The sequence below is a fragment of the Rhipicephalus sanguineus genome, chromosome 11 (assembly GCF_013339695.2).
Source record: "Rhipicephalus sanguineus isolate Rsan-2018 chromosome 11, BIME_Rsan_1.4, whole genome shotgun sequence".
Taxonomy (NCBI): domain Eukaryota; kingdom Metazoa; phylum Arthropoda; class Arachnida; order Ixodida; family Ixodidae; genus Rhipicephalus; species Rhipicephalus sanguineus.
This window is the reverse complement of record NC_051186.1, coordinates 15848441-15873977: the sequence shown is the minus strand read 5'-3', so window position 1 is coordinate 15873977 and position 25537 is coordinate 15848441. Positions and strand designations below refer to the sequence as shown.

The 25537-nt window shown below is 46.8% G+C and overlaps 1 protein-coding gene across 2 annotated transcripts in view; it reads right to left on the bottom strand.

Moving 5' to 3' along the window:
• Window positions 1-25537, bottom strand: part of LOC119373832 (salivary cystatin-L2) — a 56363-nt gene that overhangs the window by 7434 nt on the left and 23392 nt on the right. The window contains exon 1 of one of the 2 annotated variants that reach the window (XM_037643891.2): window positions 9138-9365. The exons of the other annotated variant lie outside the window; for it this stretch is intronic. Coding sequence (XP_037499819.1) covers window positions 9138-9329 — 192 coding nt within the window. The 5' untranslated portion in view covers window positions 9330-9365. Of the gene's footprint in view, window positions 1-9137; window positions 9366-25537 lie in introns of those variants that run through there. 2 annotated transcript variants of the gene reach the window in all.

The following is a 25537-nucleotide window of genomic DNA, read 5'->3' as shown; positions in this document are numbered from 1 at the left end:
AGACTAACGGACATTATGACAGCTATACCAGGCCCAGTGTTTATAACAGGCGACTTTAATGCCCATCATCCGATGTGGGGAAGCTTGAAGATGAACTCAAAGGGCCGCTTACTGATATCATTTGCGTCAGACCACAACCTGCGCCTTCTGAGTGATGGTAGCCCGACATTTCTGCGAGGGACGACGTATAGCAGCTGTCTCGACCTGACACTGGTGTCATGTTCCCTAAGTTCAAAAGTGCGGTGGTTCACGGAAATTGAAACCCATGGTAGCAATCACATTCCGACCTATGTGAGAATTCATGGCCTAGGGGCTTCGCCCTCGCTGGTCTCTCGAAATATTGACTGGGCGCTTTATGAAGACCAAGTGGAGGACGCATGCAAGAATGACTGCTCGCGCAGGTTAGAAGAAGTAATTGCGGACGCAATGCAAGATTGTATGCGCAGCTTCACACATTCACGGAAGCGTACCGAAGCTGAAATCGAATTACAAAGTCTTCGTGCGTTACGTCGACGTGCTGAAAGAAGGTACAGGCGCACCAAGTCAATTCTTGATCTTAGAGTAGCAAGGCGTATGCAAAAAAAAAGATACAGCGCAGAATAGACAAGCTATAGGATCAAAGATGGAAAAGCTTTTGCGAGTCATTAGACCCACGCAAGGCACTGTCTCGTGTATGGAGAACTCTACAGGGTCTTCGCTCATGCGCCCAGCAACGTCATCCTTTCAAGGCCCTTGACTCTGCAGATTTTTGTACGAAAATCACCGGCGGGACAGTCCTATTCACCGACATGCTTTTATGCGATATCCCAGGTCCACGGGATTTGAGTATGGATGCTCCATTCTCTATGGAAGAGCTAGAAGACGACAACTGTTAAACTTATTTAATCGGTCATGGGAAGATGGCGTCGTACCTCAAGAATGGAAACGCAGCCGTCTGGTGCCACTGCTCAAAGCAGGAAAATCACCTCTGGTGCTGCCATCTTACCGGCCTATAGCTCTCGCCAGTTGTGTTGGGAAACTCATGGAGCGCATGATTCTCACGCGCCTGCACTCTAAGCCAAAAGAGAGCAACGGGGGTATAGGGGTTCCTCCTTTGAGGGAGCAAGTGCATTGCCACTCCCATTACTCTCCTAAAAGGAGCAACGGCAAGGGGATGAACCGTTGCTCTCCTTTCAGTTGCTCCTTCAGGGGATGAACGGTTAGTCCCCCCCACTTGCTCCTTGAGGACCAACTGTTACTCCTTCCTGATGCTCCTCAAGGGAGCAACGGATGCTCCTTCCCGTTACTCCTTAATTTCTTCTGGGGCCAAAAAAAAATTCGTTTTTGATTGACTTATAGAGCATATTGAGGTTTATACAGATATTTGTTTGAATGCACAAACGATATACAGACATCTTACTCAGAAATAAATTTCAGAAAATTTGCAACAAACACACAGGATTCGAACTCGTGACCCCTTAATCTCCATGCGCGTACGCTAACCACTAAGCCACCACACGCTACGGCCCCGTTTGAAAGGAAACGGGGCTATGTATGTACCGACGGGTCGTTGCGCGTTCTGACACGTTAAGGAAATGAGCATAGGCGTGCAGAACCATTGTTGATGTTCAAAAGATAATCGAAAGTAACAGTGTAAACATCTGAAAACGTCAGGGTAGTGAGTCTCTCGCTAAAACACAGGCTTTGCCAGAGCTCCCTTTTGCGCTAGCTAAAAGGCCAGCAATTTCTTTTTTTTTTGCCCGGAGGTGTGTTTTCTTCTTTATTATCATTATTATTATTAATATCAATATTAATATTTTTTTTGCGGAAGAGTCACCCCCCCCCCTTTGAAAAGACAACACAGCTTGAGCTGATAACGTCCATTTGCTCTGAGATTAAACACAAAGTCAAACTACCGGACTCGATTGCGATAGCTGCCCTCCAGCAAAATCAGCAAGTGACAAGGTAGAGATGAGGGGGGGGGGGGGCAGCGGCATTAGCTCGCTGTCAGTCTTTCTGCGCATCGCGATAAAAGTGTTCGTTGCGTGATCTCTGCTGCAACCCTGCAGTCGGGGCTTTTGCCGATTTGTGCTGGAGACGACCGTTCAGCAAAAAACCGCAAATGTAAAGTCTATCAACTGTGTACTTCTCTCAACCGCTTTGTCGCGAAGTATATACGGAGTCTCGCGAAGCTACGCATTTTATTGCCACAATCTCAGGCTATATATTTATGCCAAGTGTTATACGCAAACACACCAGCTAGCATGCGACGACAGCAGCTTCAGGTGCTGGCGTTCTAGTGCAACCATGCCTTTTATTAGGAACGTTTAGCTTGTATTAGGGGCTTTTAGCTTTACGTTACCGTGTTACGAGTTGCCGGAAGGAAGCTGTGCATGCGCGGGCCTTCACGAAACGCGAACTACTCGCCGGATTGGCTTTACATGTAGACGGCCCTATCTCGCAAATCCACCTTCGTTCGCGGCTACTCGCGATAACCGCATTACCGAGGCTCCAGCCGCCGAGTAAAAATAAGCCGAAGTGCGAGCGCCAATTGCGATCAGCTTGTTTCAGGGGCTAAAGTCACTAGAGTGAGCTACAAATAGAATACCGAAGCTGTAAGCACGTGAGAAGCCTTGACATAAATACCCCGACAGGCTGAATAGGTGGCGCCATCTAGCGGGAACAAGATGAACCAGGCAAGCTAAAAATTGTTATTGCAGAAACATCGTGCGTTCTACTTCTGGTGTAAACGCCTTGCCGCGGCATAATTACGAATGAGTTATCTTTTCAATCGTTTTTCTCCTCAAAAACACCAGGCGAAAACAAACGTGCCCATACTATGGTTGCACGAAGCGTCACAAGATGGCGACACCATCGTCGGATAACTCTGTATTGTACACCCCTTTGCGTATACCGGGATACTGTACACGCTAAAAACCCCTCGTGATTTTGCCGCAGCGGTGATACAATCTTATTTAAATTAAATATAATTGAAGTGCAGTTATCATCACCATTTCATGGTTTATTCAAACGTAAAGGTATCCGTTTACGTACTTACGTAAACGTTTACATACGGGGAGCTGAAACTTTTCTAAAACATGTGTTCCGGTAACACGGTAAGGTTAAAAAGTATACGTACAAGCTAAATGTCACTATTAGCGTGCGTATCTCTCTGTTCAGTTTACAAAAAGTAGTTTCCTCTACGCCAGCCTTCAAGAAAATGTGGCCCATGCATCGACCGATACAGGGTGCGTCCTGCAGGAGAGCAACGGTTGCGCGCCGAGAGCAAATATTGCCGTTCATCCTTCTGTTGCTCCCTTCCAACCTAACCCTAAACGGTTACTCTCCCAACTTGAGACATGTCAGCCATCTTGTTCCAGTTGGTCTTTTTGGGGAGCAACAGTTGGTCTTTAGGACTAAAACCCGCAGTTACTCTCATTTTTCCCATTTTTGGCTTAGAGTGTGCAATGGTTCCTTGAACGGCACAACGTTTACCCCGAATCTATGGCGGGATTTCGACGAGGCCGTTCATCGATTGACAACGTCATCGATCTGGTGTCATCAGTAGAGCAGCAGAAATGCAGGAGACGACTAGCAGTTGCGCTCTTTCTTGATGTGAAAGGTGCTTATGACAACGTTTCCCATCAAGCTTTATTAGACACGCTTCTGTTAATTGAACTTGGAGGGCGAATATTTCGTTGCATCCGAAGTTACCTGATACGAAGGTCGTTTTTTGTAGATACTGAAGATGGCCCGACCTCCGACCACTACACGTGCCGTGGCGTCCCACAAGGCGGTGTTTTAAGCCCGGTTCTATTCATCCTTGCTCTGCTTGGCCTGGCGGAGGCGCTCCCGGAAACACTCAGTGTTTCGCTATACGCTGATGACATCTGCGTCTGGGCATCAGCAGTGACACGCCTGCAGGTTCGTGCAAGGCTGCAGAGGGCAGCGTCAAAAGCATCTGACTACCTTCGCACGCAAGGCTTAACAATCTCAACAGAGAAATGTGCGCTGGTGGCCTTCACGCGAAAAGCGATGACCAGTTAGCCGATATGCATTGATGGCCAGTCTATCTCCTACAAGCGAAGTCATCATTTTTTAAGTGTCACTGTTGACCGAGACCTCTCCCGGAGCCCTCACGTCTTGTACTTGAAAGCGAAACTCGTATCTATTGTCCACGTCCTGAAATTCATCGCCGGAAAAAGATGGGGTCCATCACTGAGTTCCATGCTACAGCTATACCAAGCACTTTTTATTGGACTACTGCGCTATAGCTATCCTCTGCTTTCTAAAACTTCCGTGTCGAATATGCGAGTACTTCAGAGCGTACAAGCACAAGCACTATGTGTTTGCCTCGGTCTACCACGAAGCACCTCAGCAGCTGGAACAGTTATATTGGCTCGGGACCATCCGGTTACGACCTACGTCACAGCCGATGCGCTGAGAGCGCATGCTTGACATATTTCACGGATGGTGTCGAGCCATCTGCCGTACCTGCCAGAACAACGACCACAGGCGTCGTTCTCCAACGTCGCCAGCTCTCACCGCACTTTGCTACCATCGGGTTTCGCACCCTGGGCGCGTTCGCCATCCGCCTGGTGGTGCTTACGTCAACCCGAAGTGCGCCTTTCCGTCCCAGGAATCAGAAACAAGAAAGACCTTTCTACCTTGGCCTTGAAACAAGCAGCTCTGGACTGTTTGCATACTTTTTATGCTGACAGAATTCACGTATTCACGGATGGCTCTACCACCCAGGCCAGGTCCACCGGCGCCACCGTCATCCCATCACGACACATCAACCTCGCTTACAAACTTTATCACGTGAGCACATCGACTGGTTCGGAGCTTGTTGCCCTGCGAGGTGCCGTCGATTATATCAAGCAACAACCGGCTGAGCGATGGGCAGTATTCTGCGACTCAAAGGCGGCTCTAAAATGTGTTACGTCAGCACTTCGTCGTGGATCGTACGAACAACTTGTGTGGGAGATACGAGAAATGCTGCACTATGCGACTGAAAGAGGACACAACGTTGTGTTTCAGTGGATACCAAGTCTTTGCGGTATCTCCGGCAACGACCTCGCCGATGAAGCTGCCAGAAAAGCACATGTAGAGACGAACCTTGTTTCTATACCGTTATCTAGGATTGATGCGGCTCGATACCTAAGTAAGCTGGCGCAGAACATGACACTGCGAAAGTGGCAAACGTCACAGTTCACACACCATCGACTGTATTCTCTCGACCCAGCTCTACGACTGCGGCTACTACCTGGTCGTTCCCGGGAAGATGATACAGTGTTGTGCCGTCTGCGTCTGGGTGTAGCGTTCACCAACGCCTACTCATTTAAGATAGAGATGGCCGACAACGCAGAATGCAACGACTGTGCCGTTGAGGAAACTATTGAGCACCTTCCGTGTTACTGCCCGACATACGCAAACGGGAGGCTTCACCTCAACACTGCACTAAATCAAATGGACGGAAGCGCTCTCACTGTCGCGGAAATATTGGGACCATGGGGCTGGCCATCACAGTTTCGAAAGGCAACGAAAGCGCTGTTGCGTTTTCTCAAGGATACCGGACTGATTCGCCGTTTGTGATGTCAAACGCGGAACTCTTACGTCGGCTGAAAGAGTGGCTTTTCTCTCCTCCTCTCTAACTTTCCTTCCCCCTCCCCCCTTCCCCAGTGCAGGGTAGCCTACCGGGCTCAGCCCTGGTTAACGTCCCCGCCTTCCTTTTATTCTTATTCTCTCTCTTGAAGCAAACGAAATCCAAGACGGCGCCGCAAGCAGCGCAACCTCGCGCCTTTTTGGATGCGTGAGAAAAAAAAAAGAAGCACAATTTTACTCTCTGACGAAACCGAAAGCTGCCTCAAGTGCGTAAAATACAATTTCAAGTTATACATGCTTGTTTTTAAAGGGACTGTCTGCCGTCCTTCATCGCTTTTCTGTTTTGTACCGCAATATAAAGCGCACCGTCTGAAGTGTCCAACCTCGCAGCGGTTTCTCTGGAAAGTGATCAGAAATTTTTAAAACAGAATTTTTTATCTGCGTGCGGTCTTCTTCAATTGGCGTGAAACACGCCCACAACACTGCTTGGCGGACGCGATGACGATTGTAGTGCTGGTAAAAATTAAAACGGAAAGCACATGTGATTTCTGTAGGATTACTTCATTTTCGCTGAACACTATTGTAATGAATGTAACAGTCGTTTTCAGCGCGCTAGCGGTTAAATGAATCCTTATTATACCAGTGAAATGGGCCATTTTTTTGCGCTCGATGACCAAACTTTCTCAACTTTTCGATACGAGTAAAAAAGGTGGTTCTTAACTGTGCTTCAATGCTTATTTTGGTTTTTATGCTATCTTTCGAGTGGTGAGTCTCGTGCGATGTAAATATTTCTTCGTTACAGCCAGCAGCGCCTCTCGCATTTCCAGGTTTCGATATAAGAAGAATAAATGCCACTGTCAATGACCAAGTTAAGATCGTACCTAGTTTCCTACAACTGATAATTCGCTGGATCACTGTTCGTTACCGTAGTACCAGTCTATTTTTAGAAAAATAATCAACGGTCACTACAAAAACATTTTCCATGCTTGTTATTAGCGGTATTAATTTACTAAGTAGTTTTCTAAGAAGGCAGTTGTTTGGGCTCCTGTAATCAGCTCAATCAATGTTGCACCCAACGCACAGCGCCACCAGTAAAGGCCCAGAGGAAAATGCGTGGTGCTTTCGCTGGTTTCTCGGTCTCTGTCATTTCTGTAACGCGCATAATGAAATCATTTTTTTTTCAACACTAAATAAACGCGGCTTCACTAGAATATGTAACGAATGTCCTAGTTAGTGCGCTCCTATGTTCTTGCTTGGAGATAAAAGCATTAGCATTAAGCATGTAGCCATATTTCGCAGTTTTTGCAGTACTATTGAGCGTGCTTCCCAATGCTTTGTTGTTGTTGTTTTCTCATTACATTAGCTGTTGTAGAATATTACGCATAAATTATTGTGTGAGGTCGCCTGCAATAAGCGCTTGGGAACATGCGTTTAAAAGCATTACAGCAGAAAAAAGAAACTAGCAAGAAAAAGAAAGAACACTGAGCAGTATCATTCACACAAGTAAAGACGATATTCTGCTGACGCAGAAAGAACCGTACTAATGCCATCCGCAGTTTTCGCGATGCCCCGGCGCATGCGCCCTTCCCCTAGCGGGAAAGTCGCGAAACGTCTCTTCACCTCGGAGGCTTTGCTTCTGGCAATACCGGTTGTCCCTGCCCGTACTAAAACCCTACCAAAACGGGAGAGGGCAGCACAGGAAAATGAAACAGGAGGATTGCCACAACAAGTGATCATACCGTACAGTTCATGCAAAAGAAAAGAAGGCAGCAATGTGTTCTTTCTGTCTCTTCTTCGTTTGTTCTTTTCCGTGTATGTGCTGTAAGTCTTATGGCCATGACGATATACTTGTCACAGGTGACTATTACATAGTGATGACGAGAGGCCGGATTTTTAGGCATTAAGAAAGATCGTTCTAGGCGCCAAAAATAGGCAGGCAATACAATGTTTTAGGCTTCAAAATCGTAAATATAGGCACAATAAATTTTCACATAAAGGCAAATAATTTCAAACGAAGACGTGCGCGACCTCTATCTACGACCGGAAAACAAGGATGTTATTGCTTAAAATGGCAGAAAGGCGCCAACAGTTGAACATATGCGTACAATTGTGCTTTGTCCCGCACGGCTCCCAGAACGCGGTCTCTCCCATATTCTGCATGGTGAGTCAAATGTCCGCTGTCGAATCAACGTACTCCTGCGTGTCTTTTCGACGTGACCGCGAAGGGCAGAGCAGGAGCAGATAGCCATATCGCTAACAGACCAGAAGGGAGAGATTCCTCCTATTGGCCGGGTCGAAACGCGTATACTCAATTTCTCCCCTGACAGTGAACCACTGGCGTTGCCAGGAAGAGAAGGGGGGCTTCGGGGGGTTCACCCCCCGAACGCACGAACGAACATACATAAAGTATGGTTGAACCCTTCCACCCCCAGAACAAAAACCAAAAATAAGCAATCTGGCTACCCTACTGCAGTAAACACCTTACAAAGTAAATTACAAACAAAAGAATAGCCCCTGCACGTCACATTTTTTATTCTTTTTTTTGTTCTTCACTCTAACTTCCGCTGACGACTCTCAGCGGTCTCGAATTCACCAACCGCTCGCGCCATGTCAGCGCGGCGGCGAATGCTTGCAGCGTGTCCCACTTCACTGCTGCTAGCGGTTGTTTTCCGCAAGTTGCCTGAACTAAAGGACTAGGTTGAACCCCAAACAGTTCCGAACAGTCAATGTTGCCAGGTAACATGAATAACGGCCTCAAACTGCACTTGGAAGCGAAACTTGAGGCTAAACAGTGTTCATATAGGCGCCGATTTTGAAAATAGGCATTAATAGGCATTTGTAGGCATTTAGGCACAAACGCCAAAAATAGGCATTTATAGGCACTATAAAAACACTATAAAAGCCCTTTTAACGTCTAATTCGTGCTCATTTATCAAAGTGGCGCGATAGGAACGCAAGGAACAAAATAAACATTTCCCTAAAATCCGGTCTCTAGTGACGACACAGAAAAGTTTCGGCCAGCGCAAGTTTGCAGATAAATGGACAAAAACTGATTATTCTCCACTCAACATATAAAAATACAATCGAAAAGTGTATCGTAGTGTTGAGTGCCTGTTCGAGCGAGCTCGCTGCATCTGATTGAGCGAGCTCATACATAATTGAATACAATGTCTTATTTATTTCTGACATTTCCTCATTTGGACACTTCAGCTTCAAATTTGAAACTGAGTGCGCCGCAGACACCCCGAACGTCACAGATCATTAGCATAGATTGAAGCATGATTATGACTACTATAAGCATAAGAATTTCAAGATATCATTCTTTATTTTAAACAAATGCAGTGTTCTTGGGGTACAGCGCAATACTCAAAAGCTAGAATGCTAGGCAAGCTAAACGTGTAAGACTACTATTATAAGAGTTGAAGGGCCGAAGTAAGTTGTCAGAGTATCACTCGCCTTTAAAACAGCAAAAAACAACAGAAATATTTTACCTACTTTGATAAAAATCAACAAACAGGCAATCATTTGTCTTGTTGTCACAAAATTTCGCTCACCTGTGTCTGCACTTTGAGCAGCCTCAGGACTGTTTGGTAGTTAGGCAGGCCAGTTGTCTGTTGAGCAATCGCAAAGTGCGCGAGTCGCAAATACTTTGGGTCACTCGATGGGTTCTGCTCGGTCCAACCGCCTGTCATCATTGCGGAACATTGTGCGGCGACCGCGATTAGGACGAAAAGTGCAGCCTTCATGTCTGTAGCAGCTGTAAAATAAAAGCGTTCGTGAGCCCGTTTCTCGATATCCTTGACCGCAGCTGAACCGTCAAAACATTGTCCGCTATATTTATAGCAGGGCCTGTTCAAAGGGACGCCCACTGAAGGTAGATAATTGTTGTATCTGAAGGTGGCCTCCCATATGGTGATCGGTGCTGCGGTAGGCACACTTCACAGCTAACAGATAAGATACTATTGTGCGTCTGGCTCACCAAGATAACTAATCTACAGTGAAGATTTCTTTCGCTCATGACCGCAACCCGGATGAGCATGCAATGCGCTATTTCTCAGGGCCATTCTGAATTGCCCTATTTGGTGACATCCTACACTCTAAGGCGCAAAGGTGCGAAATGGGAGTAAGTGCGACATTTAGTCCCCGCAACAGATAGCTAGTCCGCGTAGTGATCAACTGAAAGAGGAGGGTTCCGTGGGAAACTGAGGGAGCAACTGTCGCACCATAGGGAGCAACGTTTGCTCTTCTGTAACTTTCCTGTGCAGTGGCGGCCTCGAACTAATGGTCAACATGCGCGTAAGCAAAGGATCCGCTAAAGAAATAAATTTTTAACAGTTTATTTTAATGCAAGCGGTCATGACGAATGCGGAATTTCTCATAAAGGCCCTGCGACATAACTACAAGTGCACGAACAGTTCTGGCGGAAGTAATGAATGCCTCTGGAATTACTTTTGCAGGAAATCGGTGAATGAGAGCGTTGCGCCTCCTGAAAAACGTCTTCAACATTTTGAAGCTATGAACACGTTCCCAGCGGCTGTCGATGGTGCTGTCGCACTTCCTGAAGTCGGCTGGACAGCATTCATTCCAATAAAACATTGCACATTGTCTCTCCAAGAATGCAGGGAAGCCATCCTAGCCTCTGTGTTCAACAAACTTGCTTAGTTTATGTGTAGGCACGATGCGGCAGAGTTGACATGAGTCGCTCAATAAACTGAGTGCAATATACACACAAAAAAAAAACAATATAGTCAGCGCTGTTGAAGTGATTACACCCTCATAATAGCCAGGACAAATATATTGCAATTTACTTTTATGCCTTTTTTGTGTCCTATCAAGTATTGTGCTGTGAGTGTGGCGCATCTGCAAGTGTTTCCAAAAAGCGACAGGCCTGCGCGGTGCCCGCAGCACAGTCACGGCGAAAGCTTGAAGAGCGGCCTTTCTAGAGCCCGTTCTAAACTCTTTTGTAGCGTTACCTACCCTGGCCGATGTGACGTCACGTGGCGCACAGTTCGCTTGGGTGCCTCGATGCCAGCGGCTTCATTTCCAGGGTGGAGACAATTTTTGACCCACTCCGTGCCGCTGTTTCTTCGCGGGGATCCATATAGGTTCTGAAGTGTCACGCGGAGTGCAATGGCTAGCGCGTTGACGGTGCTGCTAACACCCTGGCGTTTTACGTTATTAGACCAGATCTTTCACCGGCTATGACACGCTGCTTTGTTACACTGTGCACTGTTTCACATAAGAGATGTTTCGCTTCCCTCGTAAGAGCAAAGGAAGAAAAAATTGGCCGCGTATCTGCGTGCTTCGCTGCAAATGTCGTGTAAAGACGATAGAAGAGGCGCTGTGTGAGATATGGACGCCATCTGGCAATACGTCGGGAAACATGAGTGCTGTGTTGCGTGCTGGTAGTCCCGGCGCAGCAGCAGGCGAAGACCGGCGGTGACCAACGCGACCGGCGGGGACGCCAGCCAGCCCGAAAACGCGGTTTGGCGCGAAGCGCTGAAGCAGAGAAACGTCCGCACTCAATGAGTACTCTCCACACACTCTTTTATTTACACGTCGCCTGAGTAAAACAGGAACGCCAGAGCGGCGCCCACAACCGGCAGCCTGAAGGCCGCCCACAACGCTGCTTTTTCATTTTTTAAATATTTTTTTTCACCTTCTTGGCCTTCTCAAAAGTAAAGTTTTTCAACACCAACCCATGGCATCCGTACAGTGCAATACAGAACCGAAACCGAAACACAACAATGAGCTCGTGCGAAGGGCACGGAGGAAGGCAAATTTCAGCGCAGTCGCATTTTCAGCTTTGTTGGAACAGCGCTCACTAGACGACGACGAAGTAAAAGAAGGCACAGGACAGGCAGCGCCTGTCCTGTGCCTTCTTTTAATTCGTCGTCGTCTAGTGAGCGCTGTTTCAACAAAGATGAACGCGTACCAACTCGCTCAAGCTTCCATTCTTATGCATTTTCAGCGCAGCTTAAGAAACTAGGGTCCTTAAAATTACGTATGTATGCATTTTCTATTAAAGGAACACGCCACCTAATACTTACCTAGGGATGTTGCACCTCAGATATGCATGATATATACTTTTTGATCGACAACGTTCACAAGTATGAACAGCTGTACCAGTTCAAGACGGCTGGCCCTTGGGCAAGTGGTTCAACTTTGGCCGATTGGCTGAATCGAGGGACGTGCCGACAAACAGAAAGACAGACAGACAGAAAGACAGACCAAAATTTCTGCGTTTAAGTTCCCCAAGAAAGACTATCGTCTTTAAAAACGAGATGCGCAAGTGAAACGCGACCGCTGGAACTCGACAGACAGTGCCAAGACCAGGGTGTCGGAACGGAACGAAAACCAAAAACTAAAAACGAAAACAAAAACGATATTTTTGACCGGAACGAAAACGTAACCGAAACGTTCTATATTATTTCGTTCCGGAGTGAAACCGAAATTTTTTTCAATTGTTTTTCGGTTCACGAGAAAACTTGGCAATCCGGAACAGCTGAGGTCATTGGCAATCCGGAACAACTGAGGAGCAATTATGCATATCTCTGGGTACAGTATTCGCGCGTACCTCCGGCAGGAATTCCAAAGCAATGTTCAAATTGTGCGAAAAACGAGAACAATGGCAACCAGAGATGTTTATATTAACGCAAGTAGACTTTTGCGCACCTGCCACGCCGGCCAGTGTGGAGAGGGCATTGTCGGCGCTGAAGTTTGTTACAGCGAAAGCTGTTATGAGATCGCAACAGGCGATTTTGGCGCCATAGTTGTCCGCCGCCGCCGGTGTCCGTAACCGCTTTCGCGTGAAACAAGAAAAATTGAAATGAGAAGCAAATTTCTAGGATCGGATTAACCCGCGTCCTCTGCCCGGCAGTCGAGTATTCCACCACAGTGCCCCGCTGGTGCTTGTAACTCCTTCGCAAAAACACTCTGTACAGGCGTCATATGTCCGGCAAGGAATCGTGTTAACATTAGGGGTGTGCGAATATTCGAAAGTTTCGAATATTCATCGAATATTACATTCGAAATATTCGTATTCGATTCGAGAATCGTGTATTCGAAAAGTTTCGAATATTCGATAACTTCGAATATTCGAAAAATTCGAATATGCGATTCGATTATCATGCATAAAATAACTCGTCTTCCACATTTCCGCTGCGTTCGTATAGCTAAAAACGTTGCCGAGAGGAGCGATACACATCGTAAGTACACGGAGGCACGATATCTGCCTGCGACGAGCGCCCCAATACGTATGATTTATTGCTGGTGCATCTCCGACGTGCAGCGCTGTTGGCGATCATGTAACCGTACATTTTCAATATTATGCGGCCGTAACGTGCCGCACTACCACTCGTTCACTATGCGGGACCACTTCTGAAGAAAGACAGTGACCCATGTGACTGGTGGCGGACTGTAGGCACCTTCAGATACCCCAGTCTGGCAAAGCTTTGCCCCATGTGTACCTCCCTATACCAGCCACTTCTGTTCCAAGCGAGCGTGCCTTTTCAGTGGCAGGGGGGGGGGTGTCTCTGTTAGAAGGGAGCGCCTGCTGCCTGATCATGTGGAGCAACTCATATTTCTTCATGATAACATCTAGTGATTACTTTAATTGAGCCGTGATATATGCTTGTGTTGTGATGTGCATTGTGCTAGCCTGGACATTGTGTTCTGGAGATGGCAGTGTATCTTATGTTGCCAGTCAGGCTGTTAATGCTTTATTTTTTCAAATAGCTACATGTTAAATAAAATATTGTTACTGTGGAGGCATTTTTCCTTTGATATTCGATATTCGATTCGATATTCGAAGGTGGATATTCGTATTCGATTCGTATTCGAAAAATTTGATATTCGCACACCCCTAGTTAACATATGATATATCGCGTGGCAGAAGAGTAAAATAACAACCTGGCGTCACACAATGCGAACTGCGCAACGTGTCGATCGTTGTATGCTTCCGACCCGTTACAAAGGTCTGTCATAAGTCTTCATCGTTATCAGTCACAGCACAAAGGGCACATAATGCTTCGCTAATTAAGAAAAATTACGATGATTTATGGCGTAGTGGGTACCTTGCATATGTACTTGTATTAGTTGCCCCAAGAGAGCCTACAACGGCAGGGGCGTAGCCAGGGGGGGGGCACACCGAGCTCGTGCCCCCCCCCCCCCCCCCCCCGATTTTTTTTTTTTTTGCCATGGCATACAGAGCTCAAAATGACACGCGATCACATCTGCCTGCCCAACCCCCACTTCAGATCAAGAAGGTGCCCCCCCCCCTGAAAAAAAATTCTGGTTACCCCTCTGTACAACGGGATCTAAAAAGGCCACTCATCCAGCTTTCGCTGTGACTGTGCTGCGTGTTCCGCGCCAGCCTGGCGATTTTTTATCAGAACAGAAGTCTCGCACATCACAGAGTACACTCAATGACGTGCTGCTTCTGAGATCGTGCTCACTCCCTTGACTCAAAGCATTGAGCCCGCAAAAAAAAATCGCAATTGACTTTTGAGAAAATAAATACTCTGACTTTGACGGGTATAGTGGTTTGTGCTAGTTGGTAGACATTCGTGGTACACTTACTTCCGCACCTCTGAAGAACGTGGGAAGAACGTCTTTTACCTCTGTCCCACTTTCTTAAGAGGAGGGCAAGTAACTAAGTCCAATGTTTTTTATGATTACCTTAACTTCGAATTATTGCATACAAAAAAAAAACGTTATGAACCGTTACGGAACGTTTTCTTTTTTCTCGTTTCGGAACAGAAACGGAACGGAACTTTTTGCGGTGGAACGAAACTAAAACCGAAACGAAAAACATTTCGTTCCGACACCCTGGCCAAGGCATCCGAGATTAGTTGACTTGTCGCGGCGTACGACCCTGCATTTCGATCTCTGGCTGTGAACATGCGTTTGAACAAATTCATGCACGAATTAAATGCTTGCCTCGTTATAGCTGCAAAGCATAATCATTGTGCGAAGCTGCTATTACTGAGATGCTGTCACGCTTTTCGTTAGGTCCTGCGGAGTCAAAAGAAAAAGTTCGGCCCTTATTTCCTATGCCTACTTAAGCAAATTTAAGCTTAGATAAGCCTTGTTAAGGCAAGTTTCTTATAGCTCAGGCTAACAAGCTTAGTCAAGCTAATTCATCGTAATCGATAAGAATGAATACTGATTAATAGCAATCGATACTAATAAAGCTGTCGGATTAGGTCAAGTTAAGCTTAAAAAAGCCTAGTTAAGCCAGTGTATCCCGGCCCAGTTAAGCTTGGACAAGCCACTCAACACTAGTCGATGCCAATCAATATTGCCTGATACCAATCAAGCCAGGGTATGCCGGATTACTGTGGATTATTTCGGATGACGCTAATCGTAGGACCTCATACGCAGGACCGAATAAAATTGTGTTCACTTCAATTGAATTGCACTAATCCGGACATAGCAGTAGGCCTGCAGAGCAACAAGAGGGAAGCCGTCCTGAACTACCGGCGGGGACAGTACGGTGTTGTAAATTGCATAGGATAACTAGTGGCGCCCGCGCTTAGGCACAGACCACGGAACAGAGCGCGCCTCTTTGACATTGCTTTTCGCAATAAGGTTTCATGATGGGGCAACATGTTTTGCGACAAACTGGAGTGCTGCGTCGTTCATACTGCATTCCCGCGACAAACACTATGTTTCTAATCACGCTGCGTTCTATACATATATTACGTCGAACAACCAAGAACTGCACTCAGCAGGAATAGTTTGTTCATTGTTGGTAATAGTGTAGATCACGCCAATGTGCCTCAGCCTACGAGAAACGCCGTAGTGGAGGGCTAAGGATAATTTAGACTGCCTGCGCACAGTACACTCTCCTTTAGCATTTCGCCTCCATCTAATTGAGACCGTCGCGGCCATGATGGAGCTCGTAAATTTCGGATGAGCAGCCGATTGTCGAAACCACTGATCCATCGCGGTCGCTTCTAAGCAGGAATAGCGTCCCACACCTACAACAGATCCACTGGATGAACAGCTATGCTATCGCCATAACGCTTAATAATTATTGCAAGCGGGTGCCTACTCGTCACCACTAAAGGGAGGAGAATGGTCAGTACAAGTGTTTGAACAATATTTTACTGGTGAATAAAATATACCTGTCTTTCTGCGTATTACGAGTGATCTCGGCTCTGAAACGGCAAAGTGTCTTTAACAGTTTTCCTGATAAGCTAAAATAGTACCATAGCTACACCACGACGTTATAATGAGTAAAAACGCCAGCTCGGATAAACAATATAGGGTCACGTACTCTTGCCACTTTTGCTGATAAATTGCGAAAGCTCAAGTTCCCGTGCTGAGTACACAGTACGCGGAGTGACAACAATACTGGTTCAATGTACGGAGACAATGGCTTCGGTATCTGTACGAGAGCAACATATTACGATCAGCTTGCGGATAACAGAACCGCCGATGCATTTCAGCTCATCGTCAAAACAAACTAGGTCGTTCTCCTACTAGAGCCACCAAAAGTTGGAAATGACCTATGAGATAGCTTAGTAAATGAATCATGGAGTTTATCAGACCGGACGAGATATTATTAGCCACGCTGTCTTGCAGCTCTGCACTCATTTCGACCACTCGATGCTTTCGAGCGTTCACCTAAATCTATGCACACGGCTGATTCTGAATCAATCAAATACGCACCTTCGTGCTTATCAGGGGAATACCGTTGTTTTTAAGCCGCGACAGCGGCAGAATAGTCTCCTTCATAACATCAAGCCAAATGAAGGCTGACTGTTTGGCACAAGCACGCATGGAACAAATTTGCGGCGCCGTAGCGAGCGTTTTCTGGCTTGGTTGTCATATATATAAGTTGTGGCGATGCCTTGGTACTGTTTAATGGATTGCGCTCTCCAGAAGACTCTAGTGGGTCGTTCTCTTCTGAACGCCGCTCGCGCTTTGGAGTCCGTGCTTGTGCCTTGACTGTCGCCACTGAGCGTTCCCACTGAGTGCCGTCCAATAAACACCTTAACAATATATATATATGTCGCGTTTTTTTCTAAAATATCCAAACGCAGAAACCGAAACTGTGCTAAATTTCGCGGGAGCGTAAAGCGCGCCTAAGTATCTTTGACTTCTGAAACAGGTGCAATTCAAGTGGGGCAACACCTGATTGTAACGTGAACTCAAAAAGGTAGCTTTTAATCAAAAATGAGCCAAATGCTACATCTGTTTCAATCAAACTGAGCCACATTCATTAAACCAGCGCTGCGCATAGGCGTGCGCAGAGGGGGGCAGGGGGGCGGCCGCCCCCCCTAATCATCTAAGAGGGGGGCGCAAAATCTGCCCCGTACATTGACCCTTCTCCTAAGAGGGGGGGGGGGCGCAAATCTGCCCCATACATGGACTTTTTAGGGTGGGGGGGCGCTGCGATGAACCTTCGCCCCCCCTAATGAGGAACCCTGCGCACGCCTATGGCGCTGCGTCAACAATTCTGACCAAAACAATCAACATGGTGTCATCAAATCTGTTCCATTTGTGTCCTCGTTGGTTTGCTATCGTGTTTACGTTCCACAATTAGTATATTTTAGGGCGAGTTGGCACTTACTGAAGGACATGATGCTTTACGGCAAGACTCGAATATAAAGAGTAAGTAAGAAGTCGAATTTGCTGCTTCTTTACGACTCTTGATGTTTCTTTTCAAGTTTTGCGCTACAGCATGATGTCGTTCTTGCGCTTCAAGACCGTATATTTGAAATAAAAGAGATATGAAATGAAGATATTGGGCACCGATCTATTCCTTGAAGAAGAAGTGATCCGAAACGGCATGGCATAAAACGGGCTCATAAGAAGAGGCAGAGCTGGAGTCGAGTCGAGAAAACTTTATTGCAAGGGAATTCGAGACCTCCCAGGCCCCCTGGGTCGCCGCGCGACCCCACCACACTCAAACTTTCATGTCTAATAAGTCCATGACGCTCCGGCAAGGCAGAAGATCGCCAGACCTGGAGCAAAGCCTTAAATAGATGCCAAGAACAAAAGACGATGCCGCCAGTCCAAAATAGGGCGCATTTTGCCACAAAGTACCACTCGCTCTTCAAGTCTGCTCTCGGGGACAGCTTTCTGTGGCAATGAAGGGAAAGCTACGGGGGCGGAGCTAACTGCTCTGTGTTACTGCGCCAAAATAGTCCCCGATGAATTTGTTTCGGTTTCAGTTTCGGCGTAAGAGATGCGTATTTCCTGCAGTTCATTTCTTCGCATGTGCTCCTTCATTGATTGCGTTGAACCACAATTACCGAGCGTGCAGGCATATTGGCGTTTCGTTCCCTAGGCTTAATTTGTCTGTGCCATTCTGTGTCGTCCAGAAATGACGTGAATATTTTCAGCGATGCAGTTTTTAGGGCATCCACTGATATGTAAACTCATCTAGACTTGAAAACTGACGCGTGTAGCGTGCTTAAATAGCGCGGGCGCGGTACACCGAAGAGCTGTTCACACATCCTGCGGCGCGAAGTGAAATTCAGTTTGGATCGCGTTGAGTTACGCCGGCATCAAAAGGCATCGGTGGCCCACTGCCCACACGCTCCGCGGGTCAGCAAATGTATAGCAGCGACCTCGCACCGCTGCAAAACCCACGAATCCTGTGCTCAATCCCAACGTTTTTGCTTCCAGCATGGAGCACAATGAGCTAACCACCTTTGCCGCTCGGTGCGCGAAGCCCAGTTGTGAGACCCTTGCGGAAGGCGTCCTCACGTGACGACACACGTCCTCCCACACTTTTTGCTTGGTGTACCAAGCATTCACCAAAGTCTCGTCAAGGTAGTATATAGCTCTGTGAAAGTAAGGGGAAAATGTGCTAGGTTTCAGTTTTAGGGGCGAAGCTCCTTAAGGCGGCACCCGTTCGTCTCTCGTAGTCGTAGTAGTGCGTAACCAGTCGTAACGCTAGTACCAGATCTTGACCTCCAAGGTGGTGCCGGTGGGAGATCTTTCCTGTGCGTTGTTGGACAATAAAAAATTCGCAGCGTGCGCGTTAACAAAAAGCCGAATTCTCCTGTCTCTCATTCCCCATTAGCAGCCATTGGCATGTTCCAGTAGGAAACGTTAGTAGAAGTGTAAGTGTTAGCTAAAAGCCGACTTCTTCTGTCTCTCATTCCCATTAGCAGCCATTGTTTACCTCCAAGGGAGTGCCTGGTGAGATTTCTCCTGTGCGTGATTAAACAATAAAAATTTTGTTCAAAACGCCGTTGATTGATGAAATAAACCAAAGAAAGACGCCAGATGTTTTCTAAAAGCAAAACGAAAGAACGCCAGATGTTTCTAAAGCAAAACGAAAAGACGCCAGCTGCTTAACGAAAGACGCCAGATGTTTTCTAAAGCAATGATTTTCTAAACAATGAAAATTCACAGCGTACATGTAAAATTAAAGTGAGCTGCAAGTCGTCATAACTCATCGAACCTTTAGTATAAACGCGCCCGATCTCACGTCGGTGATAATGTACTGGGCAGAATTCACGGAAGATTCACGGTTTACCGATGAAGACCTTACGGTTGTTCCTGGGCACGTTAAATAAATCATTGATTGATTGATTGATTGATTGATTGATTGATTGATTGATTGATTGATTGATTGATTGATTGATTGATTGATTGATTGATTATTATATCCGTCAAGTGGCGAGCCCGTAAATGAGGATAATCGATGAACATTGTACCGCAGGCGGTGGAGAACAAGATCCTAGGACGAATGGAACACTATCCGTCCATATTACACAGTCGTTGGAGTGAGCTATCATCGAGAGGCCTCTTACGAGAACGTCATGCGATATATGAAGTTAGTTTTACATTTTGCTTGCTTTGCCTTACTGCTGTACATCCATCTTTTCTTGTTGTTAATTACATTTTGCGATCGGGCAGCACCAAAGGAAGCGTTACTTAGTACGGGGAATCTTTTTAAAAATATTTCTAGCAGTAGGCAGACTCGTGGTCCGAACCGGAATTGTCTATTAAACACACGTACACCGCAAAGAGAGAGAGAGATAGAGAGAAAATTTCTGCTCATTTGAGGCGCTTTGCACACAGTTGTGTACACAGGTTATTTTTCCTAGTTGTGTCGACTAGTGGCTAAGAGCAAGATACACTGGGCTATGAATAAATTGAACCTTCCCGCGTTATAAATGTGCCTTCATTTAACGGCATTTTGCTGCGTACTGCTGCATATGAGCACTGCTGCATATGGCACTGCCATGTTTGACGAGTCATTCAATGAATTACTATAAAATACATACGTCAACGTATTTGGCATTGTTTTTTGTAGAAATGGAACGTCGAGTGCCTTGAAATTATGTGTAAATCTGGCCCATTTACACACAGTTCGTCATATGCAGCGTATGAATGGGGTGCACATTAGATGACGTTTTTCTGCGTTCGATCATACATTGCTGCAGAAAGGAGGGAAAAATAAGTTCAACGTACAATGCGGAAATGCAGCTTTGTTACAAGGTCTTGAATTTTGACGGATATTTTCTCATAAATAAGAATTGAAGTAAATTTAAATCGCGGAAAATTACAAAAGTGCGAATCTGCAGGAAGATCTAATTTGTCAATTTTGTGAGCTTTGTCTGCTCTTGCAAAGCGCTGCTCCACAGATACAGATGTATTACAATAAATTATATGTATTTTGTAAAATTCACAGTCGTCCCAATAGCAATATGCGTGTATACAGGAAGTGAGGCGCCCCCTACTATTTCCTCGCCTTTAGGCTACGCTCTGATGGTTAGGGCATCAGTGGGAAAGGGTGTGGAATAGAAAGGGGGGCGTGGCGGTTAAACTTGCCCCACCCCCTGCCCCCTTAATGGGGAATCCTACGCACGCAAATAGTGGTACCTCTCATACAACTGGGACATCATTTTAATGAGTGTTGTATACGCTATTGCAAACTTGGTATCAGTTTTTGTTGCTTTGAATACTATTTCCTAAAAACTAACGACCTAGGTATGAGATACCACTTCATAAAGTTCGTAGATTTCAACCTATTTCTATAAGATACAACTAACATTGTGAACATCGACGGAAACAACTGTTGCTCTTTTCCACGTTTTTACTCGCCACCCACCTCAGATTGTGCATCCTTTTAAATTTAACCAACTACAAGCGTCACCTGTTAATCCTAATGCTAAACACTGCAGCAAACAATGTGAGCTGACCGTCCCCCTTTCCTACTTCGAAACTCCCGCAGGTACGTCTACAAGCCTTTCGTATACGTCATCGTCATCCACGTTCCTTACGCGGATTCGGAGCTTCAGACATGCCTCATTCTACCACCGACGCTACTAGAGACTCCGATCGGCGCCACCCAATTCAATCCGTCAAATGTGGTGAGTGTGCCCGCCCTTGCACTTTAAGCGGATAAGGCGTCGCGCTGCGAAGTTTAAGCACACCGGTTCGATTCCCGGCCACTTATATCGCATTTCGATGGGTTCGAAATGAAAAAAAAAAACGAAAAAAAATACACACGTGTTCAAACGCTTTCAAAAGAAACGGCGTACTTGGGGCGTCTCCCTGCCGCACGTAATCGGCAGTCATCTTTTCATGCTGATTTCAAACGTGCATCGTTTTAAAGCGACAGCGTTAAAGAGCTCGTTTCGCATGAATTCCGGTGTCGGCGTTGGTGTCGGCGGCGGTGTAGTTGGTTGTGAGCGAAAAATCAGCGTTGTACGTGAGCGAAATTCGAGATAGAGGAAAATATATAAGTAAATAATAAATATTCAATCCGAGTCACAATGGCACCCAGGCCTTCTACGTGGCAAGTAGGTGTTCTACCACAGAGCCACGCCATTGCTTGAAACTGCTTCGGAAAAAAAAATCACTATAAGAATTTCAAGTTGTGGGAGGAGTCTCCTTTAAGGCATGCAATATTGCGTGACAGTATATTAGCATCGCACCAGGTATCAAAGCATGTGAATTGCGCAATGAGTGGGTCGTTTAAAGCTACTTATCCATTACAAAGTGCGCAGCTGCGTAGGTGCGTGTGAGATCTGACGTACGCGTAGTGGGTGCTTGGCCAATTTGCATAAAGAGGAATTATGGCTTAGTGGGCACTTCGCAACTCTACTTGCAGTAGGTATTCTAGGATAGTTTGAAACGGCCAATGTTACGAGCACAAACGTTCCTTTGCTTGTGACACGGTTGACGGCGATGCGCACGGGCGCCGATTACGCTATCGCGTTCCGCTCTTCGAAGGCCAAGCTCAATCACCCTCCATGTTTTCAAATGCGTGGAAACGTTTCAGATGGAGGCGATGCGTTACATCCAGCGCGTGCACAGCCACGACGTGCACGTTCCCATGGCCATATCGTTCACTCTGCGAGCCCGCTTCTACAAGCCTGCGGATCTCTCCGGCAATGGCCTCGCCTTCTACAAGCCGTTCCGAAAGTGTCAGGATCACGGCGGCGACAGAGACGTGTCGCCCGCATCCGTACGTTCGTGTTCGACGTAGCTCTCAGTTTTCAGTGCCACTATTAGACTGTATACAGACCACATAAACCATTTTTTGTAGGGTGCAGCTAGCCATCTTTGGCCGGGTTTACCGATCAGGTGAACAAACGTGCACGACTGCATGCGGCTTATTCTTATCGCATGGTAGTCAGCAGTGTTCACTCGTCAAGTGAGCATACCCGCAGCCCCCAAGCTCAGCGCGCCGGGCTCGAGGATATTTATGTTTGATATAAATGCTCGTTCGAGAGTAAAATCATCTGAGGCCTAATTCGCAAGACTTCTCTTTCTTAAGTGCGTTTTCCCATTGGTCAGCCGGGTTCGCTAATGAGCCGCATCGTGATTAGCTGAATTATTGTCGTACGAATACAAAACGTTCGGCGTAAGACGTTTTAGTTAATGCGGACGATGGCCTATATTTACGAAGCGAGTTAATAATGTCTCAGTATTCTTCCAAAAGGCTTATCATTCCTATCGATATCTTACCTATATAATCTGATATTAAACTCTAAACCTGGCCTTCAACTCCCGCCTCGCGCTATCTCTCTCTGGTGCAGGTTTGCAAGGATCGCTACGTTTCAAACTTCAATTATTTCGGTGACAGAGAGTCTGCCTTTACCTTCGACGCCCAACGAGAACTGACAGTCACGTACGACACGCAGATAACGATAAAAACAAAGGTGACTTTCTTTATTCGGCAAACAATGAGCAGTGTCTTAAAAGCGCATTACCCTCTAAATAGCGCTGTCTTATGTCAAATGTGTCTTTCTTTTGTCCTTGTCCTTAACTTCTGCTACCATCAATTAACATAAAGGCTTCATGAACCACGCATTGGACTTGGTGAGAAAACACATCCTGCGGATAGCAGGCACTGCTGCGAACAGCTCCGCCAAATCTCGCAGTCGCGAGATGCAAAGAATGTTCAGAAGCGGAGCGCGAAGTGGCATATGCTCAATACGGGCATACAGAGGCATATGCTCAATTCATTCGGAGCTGCTTGCGCTTGCTGTTTGACGTGATACAGATAGCATGCTATTGGCCAATAGGCGACACAAATCAAGAGTAGAGTTTGGATCAGAGGCGCTTCTTGCCGCGGGGTGCCGCGACGTGCAGGCACCAGTATCTATATTATGCTAATTTTACACAGTAGACACAGTAGCGCGCACAGGAATCACAAAGGGAGAGTGTGATCACGCTTCATCGCGCACGCTCAAGGTAACGATGCGCTCTGACGTAACTTCTTTCCTCCGTGCCATGCCTCCCTGCGTAGCTTCGACTGCGCTAGTCGGGACGAGGGACGAGAGGAAACGCCTAAGGCGAGCGACAAATTCCTGTGACTCCGCGCGTTCTTGAAGTATTCGAGAAAATTTTGCGGCAATCAATTCTTGAGGCAAAAACACAGGTCTTTCGATGATTGCTTGGGAAAGTGGTTGAAGGCCCCTTTAAGGATGCATTAGTGACTTCACATCAGCAGAGGCATCGGATAATGGAGAAATGGGACGCTCTCGTTTAAAAATTGTTACCACCGCAGTGCGCCAATCTCCGCGGTCCGTGTCAACCAGCTTCTTACGTAAGATAAATTCGAATGTCTTTATGTGACATACTCCGTACGGGCTGTGGCGGCGTGGATAGAGCATGACGGGCTCTCGGTTGAAATAGAGTTCGTCAAGTCCTTTTACTGAGGGCGCGATACCGGAAGAACAAGCAGTAACCAAAAGCTACAGTCGAAAGATAATTGGTTCGAGGTGATGAAGACTTCACATTAAATGTACCGGGTGTCCCATGTGGTGAAGAACACAATGACGCAACACGGATGACGTCATTCACCGCGTCGTATAAAGCTACACCGTTACGGGTGTACAATGTTCCTTCTGTGTAATATGTGCGGGATAGCCTTCGCACTAATTTTGCTTTTATTGCTGCAAGTAGCACCCTACTCAATGTAGCACCCTACTCAATAAATCAATGTCTGTAACAGCGATCGGAGGTCGACGTGGCAGACGAGTTCTGTGCCAAATTATCCAGCCAGCTCACAAATGACTACTTCGCGCCTTCAAGTGACTGCCCGATATCGCGTGACCACCGCATGGACCGACCTTTTTCAATCCATGAGCTTAAAGCAGCCCTGGCTTTGTGTGGACGGACATCAGCACCCGGACCTGATGGTATTTCCTACAGAGCACTGTGTCATCTCGGCGAGCGTGCGAGAATTGCTCTCCTCGAGGTATACAATGAATCCTGGCGAGAGGGCATCCTCCCCGTAAACTGGAATACCAGTCGCCTGGTCCCATTACTGAAGCCTGGCAAGTCACCATTGGTGCTAACATCGTACCGCCCGAATGCACTGGCTAGTTGCGTGGGCACTATATTGGAGAGGATGGTACTAGGACGCCTAGAATGGTACTTGGAGCATCACAACATCTACCCAGATGCTATGACAGGGTTTCGCCGTGGTCGCTCATCGATTGACAGCGTCGTCGACCTGGTCACCTACGTACAACACGAAAAAGGCCGTAAGCGTCTCTGCGCTTCTTTATTCCTTGATGTTAAAGGGGCGTATGACAACGTCACCCATGAAGCTATCCTGGCCGCTCTCGGAGAGGTAGGAGTGGGTGGCCGGATGTTTCAGTGGCTACGGAGCTATCTCTCTGAGCGTTCTTTTTTCGTGAGCACCGCCGACGGCGACACTTCGCTACATTACAGCCACCGTGGTGTTTCCCAGAGTGGCGTACTTAGCCCTGTACTATTCAACGTGACGCTAATCGCTCTCCACGAGCACCTGCCAAGCACTGTCAGACTGTCAATGTACGCAGACGACATCTGCGTTTGGACGTCTGCAGTGACACGTCTACAACTGCGAGCTCGAATTCAAAGAGCGGCCAATGAAGCTGCTATTTACTTCCGTAACAGAGGTCTAGAAATTTCCTCTGAGAAATGTGCACTTGTGGCATTTACGCGCAAACCAATAGAGAGCTACAGCGTAATGATAAACGGCCAAAGAATATCTAACCTCCGATCGTACAAGTTCCTAGGTGTTATAATTGATAAAGACGTCTCATGAGCCCTCATGTGTCGTACATGAAAAAACGGTTGACACTCATCTGTCATTTGTTCAAGTTCTTCGCTGGCAAGACATGGGGAATGTCCACAGCCACTATGTTGCGACTATACAGGGTTCTTTTCCTCGGATTCCTACGGTACAGCCTGCCTGCATTATCCAACGCAAGCAAAACAAGCCTACGAATGATACAAAGTGTACAGGCTCAAGCACTCCGGATTTGTCTAGGCTTGCCCCAGAGTGCATCAACAGTCGCGACTATAGCCATCGCAAGGGACCACCTCATCAAGACACACATTGAGGTTGAAGTGCTGAGGACACATACACGACACCTTGCTCGCACTTCCCGCCATCACCTAGCCTCTCTACCAGCGGACCGACCATGCACATCTTACTTCCAAACAGTGACCGCCCATGGTGAATCAATACCAACTT